Genomic DNA, 13,234 nt, shown 5'->3' on the forward strand with positions numbered 1-13,234 from the left:
AACTTAACAGAAAATGTGAATCATAAACATGAGCCCAAAAAAATTACTTCGTCTAATTACAGGTTGCCACCTTGCTTATACTTTTTGATATTCAGTTTCTGATCAAGTGTAGCCAAACTGTTGGTTAGATTTGGTTTTAATCATTCATGACATTTTATCTAATTTTTAGACAAGCGCACAAGTAAAATTATTGTAAGAAGATAGCAGAAACTTCAAACATAGCTGGTTTATTGCCAGAAAATAGCCGCAATAGATTCGTAGATCGGCAGTCTGAAAAAAACAGTAAAAGAGACGAAAAAATTTTGTCTTTTCATTGAAGGCTGATCTGTTATATTTTGATTATAAAAAATCTGTATAAGTTATTGCTGCCTCTATTAGCTGATCTCAAATAACCTTCATTTAGAGTAACACACACCCATTTGACCTTATCTCTTTGAATTAAAGTAAACAAAAGTCAATTTCAAAGTGAGGAAGTCATTTTTGAGAGTGAGGTAAGTCAAGTGTGACCAAAAATTTAATAACGCGCATGAACAAAAAAATTCGCTCCACTAAGAGCGAAAAATGACGTCACATGCAATTCAGTTGAAATTGCATGAACGAATGAACAAAAAAGTGGCTGTGACGTCATATGATAGTAACAAAAAACCAAGAGAAGGCCAATAATAGCCCCAGCTATCGCTGCGCGGCTATTAAAAAACTAAATCAACTAAACTCTTGTGATCAATGCTAACGGTAGTAGCTGATAAAAGTTTCTATGCTAGTAGCGATCTTGTGAGGAGTAGCAATAACAAATTTAGATTGTGAATTCCGATCAGATGCTTTTCACTGATGGTGACTCAAAAAGGCCGATTTGAAAAAAAAAATTCCGGCATGCAATAGAAGATATCTTTCCCCAAGAACATTCAATCATCAAGCCATTGAGTCCCATAGGACAAACACCGGTCATGAGTAATTTCTGACGGTTTCTTCACTATTTTCCACTGCCAATTTGAGAGAACTTTTTTGTGGTTGGAACAAAAACAATGGTCCAATATCTGAATTTTTCTTTGCTTTCAATAGTTTGCCGTTGAAAATTAGCTGACCAAAATTTTCATTTTCTGTCCAAAGTCGTTGTAGACAATACTTTGCGATTCACCGTCTTTAACAAACGATTAGTACAAACTTCACAATAGGAACGAAAAACTACGTACACCATGAGATAGATTTCCACTTGCTTTTAGCCGTTCGAAGTCTACTAGACTGCTTGAATAAATTTAACAAATATTTCTAATGACGTCTGTCAAATTCATTCCACAACTCCCCAAAAAATTTAAGTATTTCTGGAACCGAGCTTCAAAATCCGCCGTACACTTTCAATTGCAGACAGTACAGACAGTAAATTGTGTAAACTAATGACTAAATTGTGTTCCACGTCTTCGACCTAATTGCGGATTAAGGCCAAACTGCAGATTGGGGCAAATGCATATCATGGATTAAAGAAGCCTTGGTATCTGAATTAGATCTTAAGTAGTTACAGCAAAATTCACTATATCAATACTTAGGCTGATTGAGATTATTCCTACGTAAGGCATTCCTCAACATTTTTTGTTGATGCTAGGAGAAATCAATGTCGCCATTTTTGGGTAATGGATTTTTGTAGGTTCTTTGTGTTGATACAAACTTTGCTTGCGCAGATAGTATTAGCGGATTATGGTAATTGACCATTTTTATGCAATTGCGCAAACTTCAGTTAATTTCCAACATCGCTTACAACCCTATTCTTAAAAACTCGTGAACGAAAAAGCGCTACAATTTCAAGCGAGTACTTACAGTCGCTGGAGTGCGCTTTCTGTATTTTGGCGCCCAATACTATCTTTGAACAATTGTTTGTTTGAGCGGAGGAAGCGCAAATTAAATCTTCAAAACTCACGCTCAATTGCAAATGATAAAAACAAAGAATATCACTATTTGCGAAGCAGGATTCCATTGGTTTGAACTATCGCAAAAAAGCTCGGCTTGAAGGGAAAATATGTTCAATGAGTCAAAAGCCCATAGTATTGCTCAACAAGATTTAAAACTTCTGAAAATGTATCCTCGACTTTTCTCTAAGAAAAACTCTCTATAAAACTATTATGAATTTTTTAATAACTTATCTACAATATTTATCACGAATTATATTCAATTAATGTGCATTCAGAATCTATTTAGCTTTAGTGGAATGTGCGACTTGGGAATGAGTTTTGAGACACTTCCTGATGAACTTGAATACTTCTTCGTAGTCGTCTTGTTTGAAGCGCACATTCTCAAGTAGTCGCTTTGCACTGATCGGTTTGATCACAGTGTGGCTTTTGGGATCAGTACCTGCATCTTGGACATTGAGCCACCCTTTGACGTCTTCTACGATATCCTCGTCCGAGACGGAGTCGGCAAGGACGTCCTTCTTATTTGCCAGTATCAGACAGGGGTAGTCTACAACCACAATATAGTACAGTTCCCAGCGTCAAATAAGTACAGATTTTCATTAGCTTCGGCGAAAATTTGTTCCGACCCAGTAGTAGTAGGCGAGCAGAGCTGGGGGGGGGGGGTAAAAGGACGTACCTATGTATAAAGATTACCTATAGCCTATTTTCATCAATTTTCCAAAGACGTACCTAAAAAAGAGAGTGAGAACAATAGACCTGTCATCTTATCGTAATTACCCAGGTGTAATTATCGTAATTACACCAGGGAAATGCATCCGCTCTAATGCACTTCAGCTAATCTTATCTACTTAATATATCTGCGGAACTTTCACTTTTAATCATTTTCACATTTTATTCATCCGCGCATAGTTATCACAACTATAACTTTCTTTCATTCATTTACATAAGGAGAATACTATTTTATCATTTTTCATTGCAATTCAGTCAATTTTTACTGAATTTACCCGATTTTGGGCTGATATACTTAAATTTTGACAATTTTACCATTTTTTGCCAAAAAATACCCAATTCTTGGCAAAAATACCCAATTCCTCCCAAAAAATACCTAATTCTTCCAAAAAAATACCCAATTCTGACCAAAAATACCCAATTCTTGGCAAAAAATACCCAATTTTGGCCAAAAAATACCCAATTCTTGGCAAAAAATAGCCAATTTTTACCAACAATTACCCAATTCTTACTAAAAAATACCCATTTCTAGGCAAAAAATACCGAATTTTTACCAAAAAATACCCAATTCCTGGCAAAAATACCCAATTTTTGGCAAAAAATACCCAATTTTTCTAAAAAAAAATACCCAATTCTGACCAAAAAATACCCAATTCTTATCAAAAAATACCCAATTCTTCCCGAAAAATACCCAATTCGTGGCAAATAATACCCAATTCTTATCAAAAACTTCCCAAATCTTACCAAAAAAAACCCAATTCGTGGCAAATTATACCCAATTCTTATCAAAATCTACCCAAATCTTATCAAAAATACCGAATTCGTGGCCAAAAATTAACAAGTTTGAGCTGAAAATTCCCAGTTTTATCACCACATTTCAAAAAATTACCCAAAATTCAAAGAAATTTACCCAAATTTGTCTACTGTACTCCCATTATTAGCACAATTTTGTAATTTCGGAACCTTACAAGTTTCAAAAGCTTCAATGTAATAAAGAAATCTCTCACGTGATCCCATTAATTTTGCTTGGAGGTAAATGACCTCTGCTTTGTAAAGTCCCTAATAATAAATTTACTGTGTCATCTGTTAATGTGCCTAAAATTCTCACGTGATTAGACAATTAGTCACTATATTATTGTCACAATTACTCATAACATTACGATTACATCATTGTAATTCACAATTACGTCATAGTGTCGTAATAATTACGTCATAATAACGTTACAATTACGTCATTCTGTCGTCTCAATTAAGTCATTATGTGGTCATAATTACGTCATATTCAACAAAGAACTTTTCATTTCCATTTATTTTCATTTTTCTGATTTACAGAATTGAGTACAGTTGAGAACTCTAATCTTTACAACTTCTGACAAAAATTTTATTTCATCGCAACTTCCATTTTAACAATTTTTTACTCCTCCTTTTCTCACTTCTAATCTTACAACTTATTTTATTTTCAGAGATGCCTCGAAAGTCGGACCAAAAAGAACTTTGCAAGTCTTGCGATAAGTTTATTTTGAAATCCAATATGAGCAGACATCAGAAGCGTCACGCAAAAGTTTGCTCACAATGCTCCCAGTCATTTCCGGACGACGAGAAACTGCGGAAACACATTGCTTCTGTACATGCACCGTCTCTGGTTATCAAGAAAAAGTTTTCATGTAGAAGCTGCAATTTATCGTTCTCCACATATTATCAACTTCTCCATCATAAACGAAACAATCATCTACATTCTCCTCCAGTGGATTACGATGACGTCGACTTATCTATATACGGAGAATCCTTCGTTCTTCATAGTGAACTTCAAACGGTTCAACACTTTTTACAAGACTCACAGCTTGAATTGTCTAGAAAGAAAGTGCATAACTTCAAGTTATTCGAACTCAGCCACGAAACAGTGATCAACAAATTGGATTTCGTTTACAACGACTTACCCAGTTCAGCGAAAATTAACATTTCCTTTGGATTCGTGCTGCAGAGTGTGTATAACTCGGACGAATTTCGATACTTTTACGCGGCAGACAACAACCCCATTTTTTTAAATCCTATGGTTCTCTCCGATGACTCAGATCTCAATTTTATCAAATCGAAATTGAGAAGTGAAGATTTTCTACCCAATCTAATCAATCAACGTCCAGACACGAAGTGGAAGTTTTATTGTGTTACAAATGTCACTTTCTTTGTATTTCTCCTCAGTGGTGTTCCTTTAGGCTGTATAACTCAAAATATTCCATCTATTTTGCTCAGGAACGGTTAGGTTAAGTGTTTTGTTTCGGATTGCGAACTAAAACCTTATCAAGACAACTTATGTATGTTCCGTGCTTTAGCTTACGATTTGTACGGTAGTGATGAGCTACAAAATAAAAAAATGGAATTGATGCAGATGTTTCTCTCAGCAACAAGGAGAGATGGCGAAAGCTTTCCAGGAGTACATGAAGATGATATTCCTTTTCTTGAAGAGCTGACTGACCGAAACATTCAAGTTTACACCATTTTCATTGACGATCAGTCTGAATTATATGCTGAACTTACTCGTCGCTCCTTGATGAAACGCACAAAGACAACTTCGTTGCTGAGATATGAAAATCATATCTGTTGGACAGCGGACATCAACAAATTCCTCAAAAAATTCCGGTGCTACGTATGCGATCAGTTTTTCGACAGATCCTTCAATCTTATGAGGCACATACAAACTTGCTCCGAAAACACGCAACACAAATATCCAACAGGAGCCTATCAGTTATCAGAAACTATTTTTGATCGTTTGGATGACGTTAAAATTAATGTTCCACAAGAACTCAGGCTTTTTTCTCATCTTATTGTATTTGATTTTGAGTCAATAACCGTCCCCGAAAATACACTCAGAAACACAGATTTGACTTCGTGGATTGGAAAACATGTTCCCATTAGCGTGTCGATAGCTTCCAACCTACTTAAAGACCCAATATTCATTTGCAACGAAGATCCATATCAACTAATCCGTGATTTTGTATCCAGCTTGACTAATATAGCAGAAAAAAGCACACTTATAATGAGGGAAAAACTCAATGCTTTCGTGCTGGAATTGGAAGAAAAGTATTGGGCAGTTCGACAATTGGTTCCAGTGAAAGACAAGCAGGTACCCACCGGAGTGCACGACTTATTTGACAACGAAGCTGAACCCAACGAAGAGGAGGACGAAGACCTTGAAATTAGGAGACTGAGATGCGAGCTCAAGATGTTATCAAATTTGAGACAAGACTTTGAGAAATATTACAGCACTATTCCTGTTTTCGGGTTTAATAGCTCTCGGTATGATTTGAACCTGATAAAAGAATATCTTCTGCATCATCTGTTAATAGAAAAAAACGTTGTTCCCAAAGTGATTCGTACGGGGAACAAATATATTGGAATGAACTTTCTTGGCTTGCAATTTCTGGACATTCTTAACTTCCTGGGAGGAGCTACAACTCTGGATAATTTTCTGAAAGCGTATGGAGCCAGTGAAGAGAAGGGTTTTTTCCCTTATGAGTGGTTTGACAGTGCTGAAAAGTTGAATGAGAACCAACTGCCACCAATTGAAAGTTTCTGGAGTAAGTTGAAAAACCATAACGTCTTGTCAGTCGATTACGATAAGTTCATGGATTGCAAAAAAAGGGGAATTGAAGAAAAGGAAGCTTTAAAGAAGCTGAAATTAAAAACAGTTCCCAAAAATGCAGCGGAAAACTATCGGGAACTTCAAAACATTTGGGAAAAGGAGAACATGAACACATTTCGTGATTTTCTCAAGTGGTATAACAACAAAGACGTCGTGCCCACTCTTGATGCGATGACAAAGATGATTCAATTCTACCACTCAAAACAAATTGATATGTTGAAACTGGGCTACACGCTTCCCAACTTGGCAAACAGATTTCTCCATTCATCAACAGATGCTGCAATTTTCCCATTCTGCGAGCAAGACAAGGAATATGATAACTATATCAGAAATTGGCTGACGGGAGGACCCTCGATTATCTTCACCCGATATGCAAAAGTCGGCGAAACGAAGATTAGAGAGTCCGAAAATGTATGCAAATCTATAGTAGGCATTGATGCAAGTCAACTATACCCATTCTCAATGACCAAGGAAATGCCAACTGGACTCTACACAAAATGGGAGTTCAACGTCGACACTGCAAAGTTTCACCCAAAAAGGAATTGGAGGAGTTTCTTTGAGCAGCAAGTAATCGATTACTTGCAGAGCACTCGTCCAGAATGTTTAATACAGTCACAGTTCAGTCACAAAAAACAGAAAAGAATTGGAACTTATCTCGTCGATGGCTTCTGCTCTCATTGCAACACAGTGTTTGAGGCAATGGGATGCTACTTTCACTTTTGTACCTGTCAGGAGGAAAAGCCGCTGTTATTTGAAGATATAGAGAACGGATTAAAGACACGGGAACGAGATAGTGATCGAAGAGAGTATCTGCAGGGTTTAGGATACACAGTTGTTGAAATTTGGGAGTGTCAGTGGAAAAAGTGGAGGAGGGAAAACATAAATGGAGTAAAAGAGTTCGTCAACAAGAAATATCCATTTCAGCAATCCCTTTCCAAAAATTCTCTTATTGAAAAAATAAAACGAGGAGATTTGTTTGGTGTGGTCGATTGCAGCCTCGAAGTCCCTGAACACTTGTACCCTTACTTTGAGGACTTTCCTCCTATTTTTAAGAATTGTGAAGTTGGACGAGACGACATCGGGCACCATATGAAAGAATTTGCTGAGCGACACAAGTTATTATCAAAACCAAGAAAAATGCTCATTTCTAGTTTCAAGCTTGACAGAGGACCAATTATTACTCCACTTTTGTTATTTTATCTGGAAAAAGGAGTGATTCTAAGAGACGTTTTTTGGTTCCTACAATACACTCCCCGCCGCTGCTTCCAGTCCTTTGTGCAAAACGTTGTCGACGCTCGCCGCGATGGAGACCGAAACAAAGACTCAACAGTCGTTGCTGAAACTATGAAATTGATAGGTAACAGTTCTTACGGGTACCAGATAATGGATCGTAGCCGGCATACGACCACAAAATATGTTAAAGGTTCTCAAGTGGATAAATTAATTAACAACAGATTTTTCAAGACGTTAAATGAGTTGCCAGAAGAGATTTACGAAGTGGAATTAAACAAGACACGTATCATACATAAAGAACCAATAATAGTTGGTTTTTTTATTCTGCAGTACGCTAAGCTTACAATGTTACAACTCAAGTACAATTTTTTCTCCACTTTCTGAGACAAAAATAAGTACGAACTCATTGAAATGGATACAGACAGTCTGTACATGGCGCTTAGTGAGGAAAAACTTGACAGAATCATTCGACCAGAAATGCAATCGTTGTGGTACTGGATGAGACAGAGCGACTGCAGTGATAATTTTGCAGCAAACTCAAGCAGCAACTTTTTCCCACGTGAATGTTGCAACAAGCATGCGAATTTTGACAAGAGAACTCCAGGCTTGTTCAAAGAAGAATTTAGATGCTCAGAAATGATTGCTTTGCGCTCAAAAACTTATTGCTGCTACGATGAGCAATCAGATACTGTAAAATTATCCAGTAAGGGGCTCAACAAAAACAACATCGAGGAACCCTTAGCCAAATACAGAAAAGTATTGTTTGATGAGGAGCGGGTATATTCAACGAACAGGGGATTTCGCGTAGTCGACAATCAGAAAGTATGCACATATGAACTCAAAAAAAAGGGACTGTCATACTTTTATCCCAAGCGTAAAGTCTGTGAAGACGGAATTCACACTACTCCTTTAGATATATAAGTCATTTTCTTTAGATTTTGTAAATTTTAGCCTTCTTTCATTTTATATCTTTTTCAATTCACTGTTTACCTCACAAAATGTCTTTTGAAAAAAAATCCTTGTATAAAATAACTAAATTAGATACAAATACACATACAAATGATTAAGTAAAAAATTTACAAATTTTTTTTTAAAAAGTTTTGAAAACCATTTGCATCGTTTTACGGATTAATGTTTAAACAATTAAAGATTTTGGTTGTCAAAACTTACAAAACATCAGCAAAGAACTTCGAAATATGAAAATCATTTAAATATTTAGACGAGACTTTAGAAAATAACACATGTGCAAAATAAATAGCATATAAACCACACAATTCTGAATCTTGGAGTTTTTCCTGTACTAATGAACCAAAGTTTGATTTCGTCTTGATGCCATATTTTTCCAAAACTTCTCCCATCGAATCACCGTAGAACAACTTTCCATTTTTGTTGGCTAGCAAAATCCAGTGTGAGCCCGGTTGAGTAGATGGATCTGTGTTGATTATACAAAACGTGTTTGTAGGTAAATTTTTTGGCCGAAGATCTGCTGGGAAGGAACCGAGATATTTGAACTTTAGGTGTGGAAACCTGTTGACAACATGTAAGAGTTGTTGATTATCCATTTTTGGTGACTGATCCCTCCTTATCAATTGCAATTGAGCTTATACGTTCACCACTAACAAATAATTCTACAGTATTGGTCAAATTGTTAGCAAAGTAGAGCTCCAAACGAATTCCTGCTCCAACTACATCAGGAAAATGCATTTCGACATTGGCCTCCTGTGTTGAAGTAAGATCGAAAAATAAATGAAAATGGTTTTCAAAATCCTTGTATTGAATGTTAGGACCGTCATCATCAAATTTGAGTGCTTTCATCGTTTCAGCATAAGCTCTCACGTGATTTTCTGTTTTCAAGTTTACAATAGTTTGATTCCCACGCACAATTTTAACTTGTCGAAGACCAAATTTACGAAAATGGAACGGATTAGTGTTGTATGTTCCACTGAACTCATTATTCAGATTCATAGCAATATATCATTCGAATTGGTTTGTTTGAAAATATATTTTCTTGTATAAACTGGTTCTGTCCTGCGGGAATGATAAACGTTTTTGGAAGTTCTTCATTATAGTAAAATATGGCAGGTTCTCGCAGCAGTCTACTTTTAAAACTTCTCATCCAGTTATCTGAGATCGCTACCTGTCTAGTAAAAAGGCAAGCTTCCAAAATTAAGGCTTCCGAGTTCAGCCCACCAGTATCGATCATATAGAACGCTGGAGATGATCGGATCAATTTCAGTCTGAGGTTGACATTTGGGAGAAGTAAAGGTTCACAAGCAAATAGACCTATTGCCAACGGACCGTAAAAAGTAAATTCATCTTTATCTTTTTGAAAAACAGTATCTGTAAATGCTCTTTTTGTAAAATCGTTCGGCTCAATCTCGTATCGATATCCTTGGCATTGAGATAAGCTTTCCTTCGTTCCTTTTGTCCCTGAAAATTCAGCAGAGACAAAAGCTTGATGAGCATAAAGAGAATTGGCACTGTGAACTTGTTCATTATTAAGATATACTTCGCAATTAGAGAAAAGAGAATGAAGAGCATTGTTTACCAATAATGTTTCTTCGGCATTATCTAAACGTGTTCGATCTCCTTTAATAACCCTTCCTCTGATGATTAATCGAGTAGAGCGCAAGTCAGTAAAAATATTACGATCAGTTTCCAATTGAAATTCGATTGTTGACTCGTTTAAGGAATTTGTTGGAAATATTTGCTGTTCATTGGACCAAAGAATGGGGTCTAAAATTGGAACTTTCCCAAAAAAGTCGAGCATAGAGTGAGACAAGGAATTCATTTTAGCCTACCGTTTTTTATAATGATAATTGAGGAAATGATCAAGATTTTTTCTGGAATAATAACGTAAGTTGAACTTGACCAATAGGGAAGAAGGGAACAAGGTGCCCAGCAGCGTTTCTTAATTCTACATGGATACTGTGGAAGTTGGATTTGATTACTTTATGGAATCTCAAGTGTTCGAAACTGCGATAACTCAGAACTTGCGATCTCTTAAAAATCTCATCATTATGGAACTCTCGGTGTTTGAACGGAAACGAGCGTAGAAGAGGACATTTCACATCACAGACTGAATTGGGTTCAACTATATCCAAGTAGAGTAAAACTTTATGTGTTCCAGTAATATCAAAAGGAGATCTGCCGTTGCCCAGGACTTGGTGTTGTATGATCCTTTCGAATCAGGTGGCATAACAGGTTTGTCAGCTTCAACGCCCAAGTTAGCAGCCAAACTTTTGCTGAAGGATACATTTTGAGAACCTCTATTGCAAAAAGTTAGTCTTCGACTTTTTTTGTCGATGTTGATAGAAAATTGAGGATCTAAGTTTTTGGGATGTCGTGCTTTTTTGGGTATATCTGTAAGACTCTTCGCAAATTCGTCCATAGAGTTAAAAACTGCTGGTGGAATAGCGAATACATGCTTAAATTTCTCATCATAGTGAAATGTCATCAATCCTCCTTCAATGTTATAACATATACCGGGATATGATACTTCGACTAAAGCTACTTCCCATGATCCATCCAGTTCAATTTTGTCGGGAAGAAAATTGGTGAACGAAGCCATTGCATTTTGAGGGTAAACTTGAGAGGAAGCGTTGGATACCAATTCTAGATAAAACGAATTCATGATGTTTGACTGTTCTGTGTGACGTTTGTTTGGAAAAATGATTAGTCAAGGTTCTTCAAAAGGTCTTTGCGAATTTTTTGTCGAGTAACACTTTGTCTAGTGTTTTTCCTCTTTTTCATACCACTACCAACTTGTTTCTGTATTGTTGATTTTGCAGTCTTCTTTACTGCTTTTTTAATCGAAGTCTGTCCTGATAAAACACCACCAATTTCGGGAATGGCTGACTCGATTACATCTCGTCCAATTTTTTTTGCTGCAGGTAAAACGTATTTCTTGAGAATGGGAAGAGTTGTCCTAGCGACTGTTCTAGCCAAGGCTCCAAAGCCACGCCCCCTCTGACGAGGAACTCCTTTAAAATAAGGTAGATTGTAACCGTCCATTTTCTAGCGCGACTAATTGAAAAATGATTATGCAACTTTTGACAATTCTTGTTCGTAAAAGATTCCATCAATGTTTTCTCCTTTCTGAACAACAGCAAAATATGTCGGGAAGGGCGCTGAAGTATTTATTTTTCGAACTAGGAAAATTTCATGTGCATAGTGAGGTTTATATCCTTTCAGAAATTTGCCCTCTGCTAATGCCAACCTAACTTTATCTACTACTTGAAACTTGGGCTTTGTATTTTTTCGTAGCTTCATTCGCTTGTACATGACAGTCAAAAAGTCGGCATTCACTACATCTTTGGGCGCCAACCCAATATTCCGATTGATTCTTGAGTTAATGACGTCAACAAACATTTGCAGTTCTTTGATATAGGTTAATGTGTCGTTTTCTTCCAGGTAGCGGTAAATTAAAACTTTCAGGGTTCGTATAGCTCTCTCGCCAAAAGCTACTTTTGTTTCACTATAAGTGTGATAATATTTGACTCCCACATCCTCGCAGAAATTAGCCATATCTCCAAAAAACTCTTTTCCTTGATCTAGCCATAATTTTTTTGGGAAATTGAGTTCGTTCTTTTTCGAACACATCTTGATAAATGCTGCTTTCACACCCTCTGCTCCTTTGCTTCGCAATGCTTCCACTCGCAAAAATCGAGAAAAAACATCAACAGTAACGAGTAAAAAGTTGATACCTCGATTCCATCGTGATAGTTTATCCATTTGTGCAAGATCCAAACACCAAATCTCATCAATATAGCGAGCATGCGCATTTAGCCGGGGAAATTTTTGTCTGATTCCTTTGTACTTCGTATAAGAGTCTTTTGACTGTAAAAATTCTGTAACTCTCGCGACTGATTCCACTTGCTTTTGTTAGGTTATTGATAGAACCGAAAGCTGTTGGTCCCTTCCCTTTATACAACTTCTGCAATTTGATTCTATCTGAAACTGTAATTGAACCAGTCTGAGCCATACTGTGTCCTCAAAATGTTGTTTTTAACCAGATGTGGTCTCAGATTTAAAACTTTAAGAATAAGGAAATAGTTTGGATCAACTGGAGCGTTCTTCAATTTAATTGAATGAAGGAATGTTTTTATGTCAACTCCTGTGTCAACGTTGTCGACAATAATTGTATTGGAAAGTGAAATTTTTAACCGTTTGTTTTCGTATATCTCTTTCAAAGTTTTCAATGTCTCAGGATAGTTCTTATAGTGAAATTCCAGGTCTGTCTTAAGTTCTTTAGGTGGACGATTGGTTTCTTCGGAACGTTCTTCTTTCACTTTTTTGATAACTGGGAAAACTGTTTCTTCTTTTTTATAGATCTCGCTGTAGGGTTCCGATGGTTTTCTTTTTCTGGTCTCCCACAGTTCTTTTGGAACAAGAACAAACTTTTTGACCTCACTCATTGAAGAAAGTTGAAAATTTGTTCATACAAGGTTGGTATATGTAACTTAATATTGTTATTCCAGCTTTTGAGCGCAATATAAGTCTTCTGGAACTTAGGGTTGTTGATTTTGAAGTGAGCTTTCTAAGTTGTTTTTGGAAGCGAACAAACTGTTTTTTTCTTACTCCTGTGAGGTTTCCTTTAATCAAGTTTACAATACACTCACAGAGAAATCTGATGAATTCCTTAGGACAATGTAGAAGGAAAGCTGGTTGAAATTTCTTGTTGAGATTCCGAAAGAGCTTCAGAGTACAATAATTCTGTGCGTTTATCATT

The 13,234-nt window shown here is 36.5% G+C and overlaps 1 protein-coding gene across 1 annotated transcript in view; it reads right to left on the bottom strand.

Moving 5' to 3' along the window:
- Positions 1–2,099: 2,099 nt before the first annotated feature.
- The window catches only part of LOC142339332 (uncharacterized), a 28,899-nt gene continuing 17,764 nt past the window's right edge, over positions 2,100–13,234 (bottom strand). The window contains exon 3 of the mRNA XM_075389307.1: positions 2,100–2,448. Coding sequence (XP_075245422.1) covers positions 2,180–2,448 — 269 coding nt within the window. The 3' untranslated portion in view covers positions 2,100–2,179. The remainder of the gene's footprint in view (positions 2,449–13,234) is intronic.

Source organism: Convolutriloba macropyga, chromosome 5 (assembly GCF_964194025.1).
Source record: "Convolutriloba macropyga chromosome 5, txConMacr16.3, whole genome shotgun sequence".
Lineage (NCBI taxonomy): Eukaryota > Metazoa > Xenacoelomorpha > Acoela > Convolutidae > Convolutriloba > Convolutriloba macropyga.